The 12,785-nt window shown below is 38.9% G+C and overlaps 1 protein-coding gene across 1 annotated transcript; it reads left to right on the forward strand.

Moving 5' to 3' along the window:
- Positions 1-3,318: 3,318 nt before the first annotated feature.
- Positions 3,319-9,947, forward strand: HTATSF1 (HIV-1 Tat specific factor 1; the record flags this gene model as incomplete). Its single annotated transcript, XM_010022051.1, has 8 exons — positions 3,319-3,523; positions 3,838-3,885; positions 5,399-5,553; positions 6,504-6,667; positions 7,581-7,680; positions 8,188-8,277; positions 8,751-8,888; positions 9,272-9,947. Coding segments are annotated over 8 exons (1,185 nt in total), but the record flags the coding sequence as incomplete, so codon positions are not given.
- Positions 9,948-12,785: the final 2,838 nt, after the last annotated feature.

Below are 12,785 nucleotides of genomic sequence, written 5' to 3' on the forward strand. Positions count from 1 at the left end.
TGATCTATGGGTCTCGGTGAATCGGTTCTGCCTTTGACGTGTTTGGGTTTCTTTATTGCAGGAGCTGTGGTGATCGTAGAAGCATAAGACTCACAGAATGGTTTGGGTTGGAAAGGACCTTAAGATCATCCAGTTCCAGACCCTGATCTTTGTCTTTCTGTGAACTGGCCTGTTAGAAGGTCTAGATGAAAATGGAGCAGTATATTATTATCTGAAAACGATGCATGTGTAAAGATGTCTCCTTCCCTCTCCTTAGATCTTGAAAAATAAGTGGTGTTTAGAATGGTTAATGTTGGAGGGGACCTTGAAGATCTAGTTCCAGATTAAGTTTACAGGCCTTCCAGGGAATGGGAATACGTTACAGTTTTTCATGTTGGTTTTGTTATTAAACACTTCTAAGTGTAAAAAATGAACTTACTTTAACAACCGTTCCTCAAGGTGCGAGGGAACGTGTAATGTGTTGAGCCCATCCGATAATCTATGAGTGACATAATAGATTGGTTACTAATACCAATGAACAAGGGCAGTTACTTAATTTAGAAGTTTTAAGACATTTTATAGCACATACTTGATAAATGCACCAGTTCGTATTTGTGACTCTGAATTCATTGCAGTTCGGGGAATGGGAGTGAGAATGAAGCCTGTAGTGGCAGGTTTACATGTGTGTAAACCTAGTAAGGTGTCCCTGTAGCAGATGGCTTATGGAGGGATAAAAACATGTGGAAAGTCCAGACTCACCAAGTGGAGCAGTGGGGAACTGAGCATCCCTGGCTCCCTGTGGAGGACTATATCCAGTGAGACAGTAACTTTTCATAGAGCCAGAATGGTTTGGGTTGGAAGGAGTCTTAAAGATCATCTAGTTCCAACCTCCCTGTTCCTTCCCCTCTTTTTCACCTCGTTTTTATCTCTTTTTCTCAGGCCTTTCCTAAGTGCCTTTCCTATCTCAAATTTCTCTCATGGAGAGGAGATAACATTAAGGGTTGGACAGGTTATATAGGAACAGCAAAGCTTATTAGTAGAAGTTGGTGAATAATCATTGTGAAGCAGTATGTGTCATAGATCTAGCAATAGAACTAGATGTATTATCTCAGGTTACTTCATTTTGCTGATGATTATACAGCAGAATGTTTTATCAAAATAGATATAAGAGACTGCAGGAGCTAAAAGTTGGAGTCCTGTCTCTACTCCATGGGCAGTAATAAAATCCCTTACCTCTGTTCTCTGACAAAAGATTAAAATAGTCTGACTGGTCTAAATAAGCATCATCTCCAGACTAGTATTGCACTGCTGCTCTGCTTTGGGATAGAGCTGAACTTCTGCTAAAGCTGATTTCAGAGCAGTGCAGAAAGTTAATGGCATTCACTGTTAACATTCCTCAGCAAAGATGGGAGACAGTCAAATATTTACTAAAAGTGATGGCAACCTCATGTATTATTTGATGATTTTTCTTTCAATGGTACCATGTATGGATGGATACCAACTTCTTCTAATCCTTCACAGATATAGCACAAAATCACATGTTGAATTCATCTGTCTGCCTTCAGCACTTGCTGTGAAAAACCACACTGGATGTTGTCTGGAAGCGCAGGGTATCTGTTCTTCATTTGGTTAATCTATTCCTTTCCATTTCAGTGTGACCAGTAGTTAATTACATGCCAGCATGTCCCTCAGTATTGTATTTCTTTTCCTATAAGCTTAATTGCCCCAAACTATCCAGCTGTGGAGATAGAACTGATCTCTTTCTCTGATGTTCTCCACCAGAAGTAGATTGAAGCCCCAAGTAAGAAATTGTGTGAGTGCTTGTTTTCCATGTGACGTAAGTTCCAATAAAAGCCTTTCTACTTACATAAATGCCTTTATGTCTGCAAAAACACGTTTTAAATTGAAGTAGTTAGCATATATGGTAGGATGATAGCATATTATGGGGAGAAAAGTCTCTGTTATTGACTGGCAAAATTTGTCAGTCCATGGTAGGTAATTTGCTAAGAATAAACTTGGCTTTACATGAGATTGTGGTTCCCCCTGAAGCTGAAAAATGATACTGCTGCAGGAAGGTGCTTAGTTGTTGCAGGTTTAATCACTAATTCGTTGGTAGGTTCTCTGATGAACATGAAAAATATTGTTCACCAGAAACTTTAAAAGCTTCTTAAATCTCTTGATTTCATCAACTGGGAAACTAAGGCTTTGCTAAGATTGCTAGTGTCAAGTAGAATGAACCTGGTTAGAGTACAAGACCCTTCTTTTCTTCACTAAAGCTGAAGAACTCTTTTTCTCTTGACATTATGTCATGTCTATAAGAGGAGCCAAAAGCTTAGAGTTGAAACATCAAGCATCAACTCATTATGACAAATAGAAGCTTGCATCATTATCACTGGCACCCACTTCTCTCTGTTGTGCCACTCTTAAATAGCTCAGTGACAGTAAGTTTTGTTGCCTGTTGGAACAGATGAAGCAGGTGCAGCACAGGTCAGAATTAGGTACCATTTTCAAAGGTTAAGGCTCAGCTTTGGGAATAAATCATTTCAGTGTGTGTAACTTCACAATGCAGTGATGTAGCAGAAGCAGCTATGATGTATTATTATACTATACTATAGTATAATAATACTATGATGTATTATTATACTATTAAAATACTAATGGTTAGTATTGAAATCTACCTGGCTGGAAATACTGGATGTAATTTGTGGAGTGTTTTTGTTTTTGGTCTCTACAAGACAGACATTTGCTACTGTTGTATTATATCCAAATATAGTCTCTAGAAAGGAGCAAGAGAATTATTTATCAATTAGTAGGGTACAGAGTGTACACCCTTACAAACAGTGTGTTCAGATATGCCTGGAAATGCAGTATTTATTGCCTATCAACACAAACATATGTCACTGGAGAAAATGTTTCGATGAAAAGGCAGATGCCTGCGAATGTCAGTCATTCATCATCTGTGGGGAAGTTGTTGGCTCACTGTCAGTGTCACTTTATCTCTTCCACATGGTCTGGAGTGTTTGGTTTCTGTCCTTCGTGTAAATCCAATTCAACCGTAAATCCAATTCAACCAAGCAGAAAACTTTGCTTGAAAAAAGGCAGAACTTGTGAAATGTTTGCTTAAGGACTTTGTGTGCTGTATGGAATTTGTAGTCACTGTAGTTCAGCTAATGCCTGAGCTGGTTCTTCTTGTGGCTTTACAAAGATGATTTCAAATACTGTTACTTTCTATGTTGACAGATTAAAACCTGACCATCCTCTACCTACCATTAAACCCCTTACAAACCTGAATTTGTAGTTCTTCAAAAATTTGGATTCACTTCCCTAATTTCTTTTCAGATAACAGAAGATTTCCTGGCAACGTATCATGCCAACTATGGCTTCAATGCAGATGATACAGACAGCTCATCTGCTTCCGGCACAGCAGCTGAAAGTAAGCAACCAGTAAGTTCTAAGACATCAGGAACACAACCATCAGCAAATGAGAAAGGACCACAGCAAACAGATCCAAAGCAAAAAGCAGAAAAACGGAAGCTTGAGCCAGGTAAGTGACAAAGGGTTTCCCTCTGTGTAGGCTGCAACCTGCATAGTACTGACTGGAAACTGGCAACTGTTTGGTGTTCTATGTGCAGCAAAGATATGGGTTGTTCTGAAAGCTTCCAGAATGGCTTTAAAATTGTATGGTACTTCACAGGTATCCTCCTGAGCCCATATACATGGTGGAAAAAAGGCAAGTTAAGGCATGTTCAGAGCTTTTTCCATGAGAAGCAAAAAAAGAAATCAGATGGAACAGGAACATCAGTGTGTCCTCCCATGTTTATATATTGGCATAACTGAATTAAAACTCTTTGTTTTTAGGATGGTTTCATGTTGAAGAAGATAGAAACACAAACGTTTATGTGACTGGTAAGTAACACTGTGTCTTTATATAGGTTGAGCTAAAGATGATAAAAGAGACTCATATATGTCTCACTGACTTCTAATACTATCTGGTCAGTCTTCCAATTGCAAGTTAATTAACCTTATGTTTCTGAACGTATAATGTCTTTGTGACCTTTAAATTGCAGATGTGGGAAAGTCAATATAAGGGACATACTCCATACTTTTATCTTTTAAATGTGATATTCTGGGAGCTGTTATTATTCTGGGAGATATTAGTGTCAGCCAAGACACTAATTTCTTTTAAGTAAGCGACCACCAAGAAAAACAATTTCTGTGAGCACTTAAGGAATAGGATAATGAGAACAAGTTTGTAATAAGATACTGCATTGATTATATGCATCACTGAATATTTAAATATCTAAAGGGGCTGACAAGAAGCCTGGAGAGGGGCTTTGGACAAGGGCCTGTAGGGACAGGACAAGGGCAATGGCTTGAACCTGCCAGAGGGGAGATTGAGATGAGCTCTGAGGCAGAAGCTCTTCCCTGTGAGGGTGCTGAGGCGCTGGCACAGGGTGCCCAGAGAAGCTGTGGCTGCCCCATCCCTGGCAGTGTTCAAGGCCAGGTTGGACACAGGGGCTGGGAGCAACCTTCTCTAGTGAAATGTGTCCCTGCCTGTGGCAGGAGTTGGAACTGGATGAGCTTTAAGCTCCTTTGCAACCTAAACCAGTCTGGTATTCTATTTTTATTTGATTTAATAAGTACATTGTTAGATTATTAGGTAAGAAGGAGGAAATAGCATATACCAAAACCAGAAGATGCAAATAGAACGAGCAATAAATGGGGAAACTCAGATGAAACTATTTGTGTGTTTATTGTGGTATTTCTCTCCCTGTTCTGGATGTCAGGTGCTATTTTAGGTGCATGCACAAAGGTACACTTGGTGGTTCTGAGCTGTCATAGAAACGCACACATTTAATTTGTCAAGACTCCTCATCCAGGCCAAACTGGCATGGAATGTTCTTGTAATTTTATCCATTTTGGTTTCTTTTCTTGTCCTCACCTCAAAGTACAGACTTCAAAAACTCCATACATTATCAGCTGCTTTTCTTGTTAAATTTGTAGATGGAGAAAAAGAGTCATCTCTTTATAGGGTGGGTGGTTATTTTGTCTCTAGAGGTGTAGTGGAACATCAAACTTGGGCATTATAGTTATACTAGCATAGGCCATTGTGTCCACTGCAGTGTCAGTGTAGTGTATAACACTGCAGCTCTAGGTGTGTATATTGGGGAGCACAGTGATGTTGCTGTATGTTCCACCTATTAAGAAGTAAGAGGATTATCAAAACATTGGTAGGAAATAGTGTTTAAAAGGTAATACCACAAATACTTGTCCGAGGGGCAGTGGTTTTCTTATGGAGTATGTAAAACTTTGTCCTTGAGACCTTCCATTTAAATAAATACTGTGGGGTTTTTGTTCTGGTGAGGTTTTAAAAAGCAATTGAACGTTCTGAAGCCGCCTGTTTGAATTGATTTTGCAGGTTTACCTCCAGACATTACAAAAGATGAATTTGTACAAGTCATGTCAAAATGCGGCATCATTATGCGAGATCCTCAGACAGAAGAACACAAAATCAAACTGTACAAAGATAAGGAAGGAAATCTTAAAGGAGATGGTCTGTGTTGCTATCTGAAGGTCAGTGGTGCACTGCCATGCAGTTTTCCTTCCCATTGAAGATACTTAAGACCACTGTTTCAAAATCATACTCGGAAGATTCTGCATCTTATGATTTAGGGGGTTGTTTTACAGATTTATTTCAGAAATGCCACTTACCTGCTTGTGCTTGTCATTCATTTCCTCTTAATTCATCCCTACCCTACCCCTGGAAATGTTCATAATGCTTGCTGTACATGTCTCTACATGTTCCTGTCTTGGGTGCTACTGATTATGGGATGAAATGAAGGACTTCTTAACCTTTTACTTTGAAAATCTGCCACTATATGACCAGCAATAACGAGACAGGGAGGAACGTACTGTAGTCCTGTATTTACAGCTGAGTAAATGCTGGTTGAGAACTGGTTAGGTTCAGAACTGTTCTTGCATTCTGTATTAACCTACAGAAGCTCAGGCTGCAGGGCTATTTCTTTCATGTGTTTTACTTGTGAATGATTTGGAAAGTCGCTGCTTGCACGTGCAATCTGCTTTAATGCTGCAGAAAGCACCAGGCACTGCTAAAGCAGCTGCACTGTAGTCTATGCTATTTCTGTACTTTTAGTAGTTGGGGCTGTTCAGTCCACAGGTATAAAGACAGTCTCCATTCTAAAGGACTTCATCAGCTTGCTTGACCATTGCAGATTAACTTCTGTGACATATTTGAATGAAATGAATGCAGTTGCTTTTGGGAGCATTAACCTGCTTGTCCTGAAACCAGGATGTTGCTATAACAGTGGTGAAGAAATACTGGGTTTTGATAAAGAAAGCATTGCCAGCTAGCTGCATGTCAAGAGACTTAGAAGAGATATGGCATTATGGTTTAGAGTGACAGGAAATTGATTCTTAGCACAATATTCCGAATTAAGTGTGATTGGAATAATTTGACTGTGCCACGTGCTTTAAAACTTGTGTTCTGTTTTATCTTCACATAGAGAGAATCAGTTCAACTTGCATTGAGACTTCTGGATGAGGCAGAAATTAGAGGCTATAAATTGCATGTGGAAGTTGCAAAGTTTCAACTGAAGGGGGAGTATGATGCAAGCAAAAAGAAGAAGAAATGTAAAGACTACAAGAAGAAGTTGTCTCAACAGCAGAAGTTTGTATTTCTTATTTCAGTAAAATATTGCTTGAATTCTAAGGCTATTACTAAAGAGCTGCTTTCTTTGGATGCAATGCTGAGAGTTATGCAGAAAGTGAAGTCTCACCTGACAGCAAAATAGCTTAAAAAATACCCATTTGAAGGGGAGGAACTCCTAAATGGCGTGTTGACGTAGTGATTGACACATTAACATCATTTATAGGGAACCAAGGTTCTTGCAGATCTAGAAGAAAGCATTACAACTCCAGGGAGGTAAAAGGTGTTGGGGTTTTAGCTCAGTGTATGAGAGTGTGCAAGTCCTGACATGGTATCCAGGCTTTTATGTGGTAAAAACATTCTGTCTGTCCACATACTGTTTCTACCATACTTTACTACTTGCAAGGGGCAAGAGATGCTGGCCTCCATAGGACCAAATACTGAAATATATGTTTATATATATTTAGGTTACATATAAGGAAGAAACTCTTCCCTGTGAGGGTGCTGAGGCGCTGGCACAGGGTGCCCAGAGAAGCTGTGGCTGCCCCATCCCTGGCAGTGTTCAAGGCCAGGTTGGACACAGGGGCTTGGAGCAACCTGCTCTAGTGGAAGGTGTCCCTGCCCGTGGCAGGGGTTGGAGCTGGATGAGCTTTAAGGTCCATCCAACACAAACCAGGCTGGGGTTTTTTGAATAATTTATATTCGTTCCCTCTGTGAACATTTAAGTACCTTAAAACCTCAACTGCTTTGTAGAAGTGGTAAAACTGGATGTTTAACTGCTTTTTTTTTTTTTAGAAGAATAACTTAATTCTGTGTCAAAATACGTGTTTTAGTTGCTGTCTTTCGAGAAATTAATGATTTTTTTTCAACAAATACTTGTAGAAACTGAAGAGAGCCGCAACAATATCTTCTTACTGTTGCTTCATTTCATTAGACAGCTGGATTGGAGGCCGGAGAAGAAAGATGGTGCAACTCGGATGCGACATGAACGCATCGTTATTATCAGGAATATGTTCCACCCAAAGGACTTTGAGGTAGGAGGGTGCACTTTGCTGCTGTAGGTTGTGCAGTTGTTAATGTTGAACTTTCTGCTCAAAGAATTTCAGCAGATCTCATCTAAGTGGATGAGAGCAAAATTAAACTTAGTTTGGGCAGGGTTTTTTCCTGTGTCAAGCATCTGCTTGAAATTCATTCATCTATTTCCAAAAAGCAAGAAAAAAGAGGTTGGAATGACTGTGTTTTTCAGGTTGGCCTTTTTCACTGTGTGTATAGCAACAGTACTCTTTGGGATGGAAAGAGGAGTAACCAGTATGTTAGAATGGAGAAACTGGCACAAAATAACCTTACTAATAAGTAGCATTTATTAATTTCACATGTGGGCTGTCTGCCAGTTCCCAAGTGGCTTCAGAAAGGCAGCATCACAAGACGACATTGATGAACTTTTAATAGATGGGAGATGTCTTCCATTGGTGATTGAGCCAAAATAAAGCTGAGAGAAGAAAGTGCTTCTGTTGAATTTAAGCTGTGTGATTGCATTGCAGGAGGATCCCTTAGTGCTAAATGAGATCAGAGAAGATCTGCGGACAGAGTGTGAAAAGTTTGGTCAAGTAAAGAAGGTTCTCATATTTGATGTAGGTATTTTTTTACGTGTTGTGTTGGCACAATGTCTAAATGTGCAAAACATTCAGGATTCTTTACATTTGAGTGGAGCATTTAATTGGTTTGTGTCTTTGTTTCCTGGAAACTTGACCTAATCTTTCAGTATTTTAAAATTAGCTGGTTTGGAAATGAATTTCTGTTCTGTTACACCCAAGGTGAAGGCAAACTTTAACTCTTCACAATAACTGGGATACATGTCACAAGTTTGAAAGTTTATGAATTCATGTATTTGTAGCTGAAGTAGCTGAAACAGTTTTCTGTGTTCAGAAAGTCTGTTCTGCCTACAAATAGAACAAGATGCATAAACTTGCAAATTGGATTTTCCGAACGCTATTCTGTATGATTAGGATGGACCTGTGTCCAGGCTGATTTTGTAACACAGTCTAAAAGATGTTGGATAAAATCACTAATTAAACTATTAAAGCAAAGTTGTCTCTCCTTACAGCGGCACCCTGATGGCGTGGCTTCTGTGTCCTTCAAAGAGCCTACAGAAGCTGATCTGTGCAAGCTGACTCTAAATGGAAGGTGGTTTGGTGGCCGTCAGCTCAGTGCTGAAACATGGGATGGTGTAACAGATTATCAGGTAGCCTTTCATGGTCCTATTTTATCAAATACTTCTTCCAAACTGCAAACTTGTTCTAATTTGAGAAATGCTCGGTGTTCTCAGCCTCATACTCTTCCCCTGCCCTGTCTTGCTTCTCCTTTACTGCTAGTGTGCCTCCAAAAATTCATCCTTAATTATTCAGTTTAGCAAAAATGTAAAGGACCTGTTTGATGCTAAAAACAGTGTGTTGGAGATGTCAGAGGATCAGCCACTGGATGTACTGGATGTACACATCATTAGTTCGCAGACCGCAGGGCTTGAGATACCACTGCAGTATCAATGTGTGTATAACCTTGTCTGTGTAAATATTCATTGTTACAGGTATGACTTAGAAATGATGTGTATAAACTTATCTTTAATAGGTGGAGGAGACTGCAAGAGAAAGGGAAGAAAGGCTCAAGGTGTGGGGATCGTTCTTAGAGGATCCTGATGCAAAGGAGCAGCAGACAGCATCTGATTCAGATTCTGCAACAAGTAGTGTTAAACTGTCTGAGGGCAGCCAACCTTCAAATGTTAATGACACATCTAAGGAGGATGTAAATGCTGAAGCCCAGAAGAGGGAGAATAATGGTGAGGGCATTAATGAAGATAGTGCTCCCTCTACAGACAGCAGCCTTGCAGGCAGTGATGTTGAAGCAGATACATAACATCTTTAATGCTTTCTGAAAGCATGGGTTTTAGGGTGATGTTTGAGTTTATCCCTTTCTTCAGGGTGACTGCAGACAATATTCATATGAAAATATGCATATTAGAATGTCATCAACTGTGTGCTTTGAAGTTTTCATTAAAAGCAGTATTTAATCAGGTTCTAAAAGTTTGTATTAATTGGCTGTTCAGGTAAAGTAACTCAAGTTGCCAAGAATGCAGTAAAACTCATCAGGCTTCTTTTGTTCTAACTATGCTTGTCAGTGTTTCATGATGTAAGTGTAGAATAAGTTCCAACCCTTAAGTTTATGTAACTATATGTAACTGAAGTAATGCAAAGCTATTACAAGATTTGTGGATTATACTGCTAATTTTCCTGTACCCCTTGGAACTCAGTATCTTACCCTTAACTTCTTTTCCAGAGTACTCTGGATCATTTGATGGAACAGATGCTGTGATATAGTACAGGGTGAATGCATTGGATATGCCTTAAGTAGCAAATGATAAGAGTAGTACCAAGTAGCAAACTTAAAGGAAGTGGAAAACAATGTTGCCATAGCCAACGTAAGGCAAACTGAGTGAAGATAGATTATTAAATCACAGCATTCAGTAAAGATGTTTTATTACCCCTGTTTTGATTTTCAGTTGATGCTTAGATCTTCTGTTGAGGCTGGAATTAGTCAAGGAGACTAGAAATGCACGAGCACACACATTCTAGGCCATAAGGAAATAAGACTGGTCTTAAACTCTCATGGTCTGTATGCAGTAGGTATGCAAAATAGTTCTGATTGTGTTGACTTTGTTTAGTTTTTGCTTTAACATTAGAGTAAAAGCTTTCATTGAACTTTGTTAGAATGGTGAGTGTGAGTTCTCGTCAATGTCTTGCTTTAGCTCTTCAGAGTGGGAATGATCTCCCATATTTCATAAAATTTCAAGGCTTTTGGCAACTTGAACTACAGTTTGTTGTGCAAAAGTTAGAATACTTGAAAATATGCTTTCAAATACTATTCTTTTCTATGGAAAAAGCAAATGCTAGCCCTCTTAGAAATATTCCCAAAAGCAGGACTTAGGAAACATTCTAACTTTAGATATCTTACTAAAAATAACTTGGGGGGGAGACATTTTGGGCATAGTCATTCTTCATTTAAAATCCCATTATTTTGATACCTAAGGGTAGAAGAAGATGGATTTAGACACCAAACAATTAAAACATTGGTGCTAAATTCCTAGCACGTTCTTTATATGGATGGTGACAAGTGTGCGTTTGTAAGGAGGATATTTTGAGGGGTTTTTAATTCCTATTGGATTAATGTGAATGAAAGAATGAATATGAATATACAAGAACCCATAGATGCTAATTCTTTCCATCCTCGAGTATTCAGAATACTCTGAAAATTGATGTGTCCAAACTTTGTGCTCAGATATTCCCATCTATATTCTTTCCCAGAAGTCTATATGATATTTTAAGTTTGGTTTGTTCTCTTGGTTTTGGGTTTTGGTTTTGTTTTTCCTCTTGTTCTTGTTTAAATATGTAATCAGTACGTATGGGTAGCTATGCCAACCAGAGCATCTGAATTAACACTTGCCACTGAGGTTATGAATTGCATCTTTTCATGACAAAATACCTGGTCTTACAACAGAGATGGTATTTGAATTCAGGATTTAAAAGCCTGGGGGCTCATTATAAGCTGGTATGATGAATTTCCCACATTGGGTTGTATTCTAAAGAAGAGCTATAACTGTTGCCAGCTAAGAAAGTCCATTTTCTCATCTTTACAAGTGTGAATTTCAGCAAAGCAGGTATTTTGAACAATTCAGGGCATCTGAAGCACTGCCTGGTTTGTATTGCACCCAGTGGCATATTCACATTACATCTCTGCTTTGTGTTGCTTCTGCCTTAGTTATTTTTATTGGTAATAAGCCCCACAGACCTTTGAGGGCTGGAATTTTCTGCATATGAAGAGTGTGATGTAGTGTGGTGGGTATTGCTTTCAGTGCTCCTTTTTTTGCCTTCCAGCTTCTAGACTCCAGGCTTTAGATCTGTTACTCTCGTGTTTTGTTAGGGGTTTTTTTTGAGAGCATAGTCATATAACACTCTACACAGTTAAATCACTTGTTTTCCAGTGGAATTGCAACAGATACAGGGAAACTTATTGACAAATGTATAAAATTGTACAGTCCTATGAAGCCTTATCATGGTATCAGATATGAAAATAAGGTTAGTGTTAGTGTTTGAAGCAAGACTTTGGATAATAAAGAACCATTCTATGTGCAGTAACCTTCCTCTCTCCAATTGATGTACAACTTCGACTGGCTTCCTTCAGAAGTCCAACGTGGTGGTAGTGTTCTCGCCGTGTCTTCTAGCCTTCCCACTGAAGTAGAGCACCCACACAGACCGAGACCAAATGCCTTCCTATTAACTAGGATTTGTAAGGAACTAAAAGCTCTTTTTCCATGCAGATACGTTGTTCTGAAGCGTGGCATTACACTCAAACAGGTATTTTCCTTTTGTCTACCTCTGTTACTCCCCAGTAAAATGTAAAAATCTATTTTTCTAAACTATTCATTGAGTTCTTGAGGCATTTATTAGTCTATGGAGAAGTTAATGCAGCTCTAACTTTCTTTTCAGCACACTCATTGAGACCAAATTCTTTCGATGTTACCCTGTTTTTTAAATGATGCCAAGTTTTATAAATTTGAACCTGAATTAAACATTTTCACAAAATACTATTTTGAAGTATGATTATGGGAACCTTGTATTATAGAACAGTGATGGTTAATACCAAACTTTAACAAATCTGAAGCTGAACAAGCTGACTTGCTTTTTAAACTTACATTTTTCTGACTGAGCAGCAGCAGAAATGAATTGGGAAGAAGTGAAAATCCCAATGCAATTTTCCCTGTATTTATTCCTTAATTAAAAGTGCTTTCTAATGACCTGCCTTGCTCATGAGAAGGGACAAAATCAATCTTTTTGCTCAGTTTCTCATTTTCCTTAGGCTCCATTCCAGCGTTCCAGTGTACTGTGTGTTCCTTCATCCCGAGGATGATGGTGAGAGGTTCATTTGAAGGAAAGCTGCCTCCTTCCGTCTGTATATCCTGGTAACAGTAACTAGCAGCACCTTGAACCAACTGGTATTGCTCAGTTTTGAACTACAGAAATAGCTGTTTCTACTAATTCACACAGTGTAACAAAATGGATGTGAAGCCACCTCAGTATGACAGCAGGGA

This window comes from Nestor notabilis, unplaced genomic scaffold (assembly GCF_000696875.1).
Source record: "Nestor notabilis isolate BGI_N333 unplaced genomic scaffold, ASM69687v1 scaffold26959, whole genome shotgun sequence".
In the NCBI taxonomy this organism is placed as follows: domain Eukaryota; kingdom Metazoa; phylum Chordata; class Aves; order Psittaciformes; family Psittacidae; genus Nestor; species Nestor notabilis.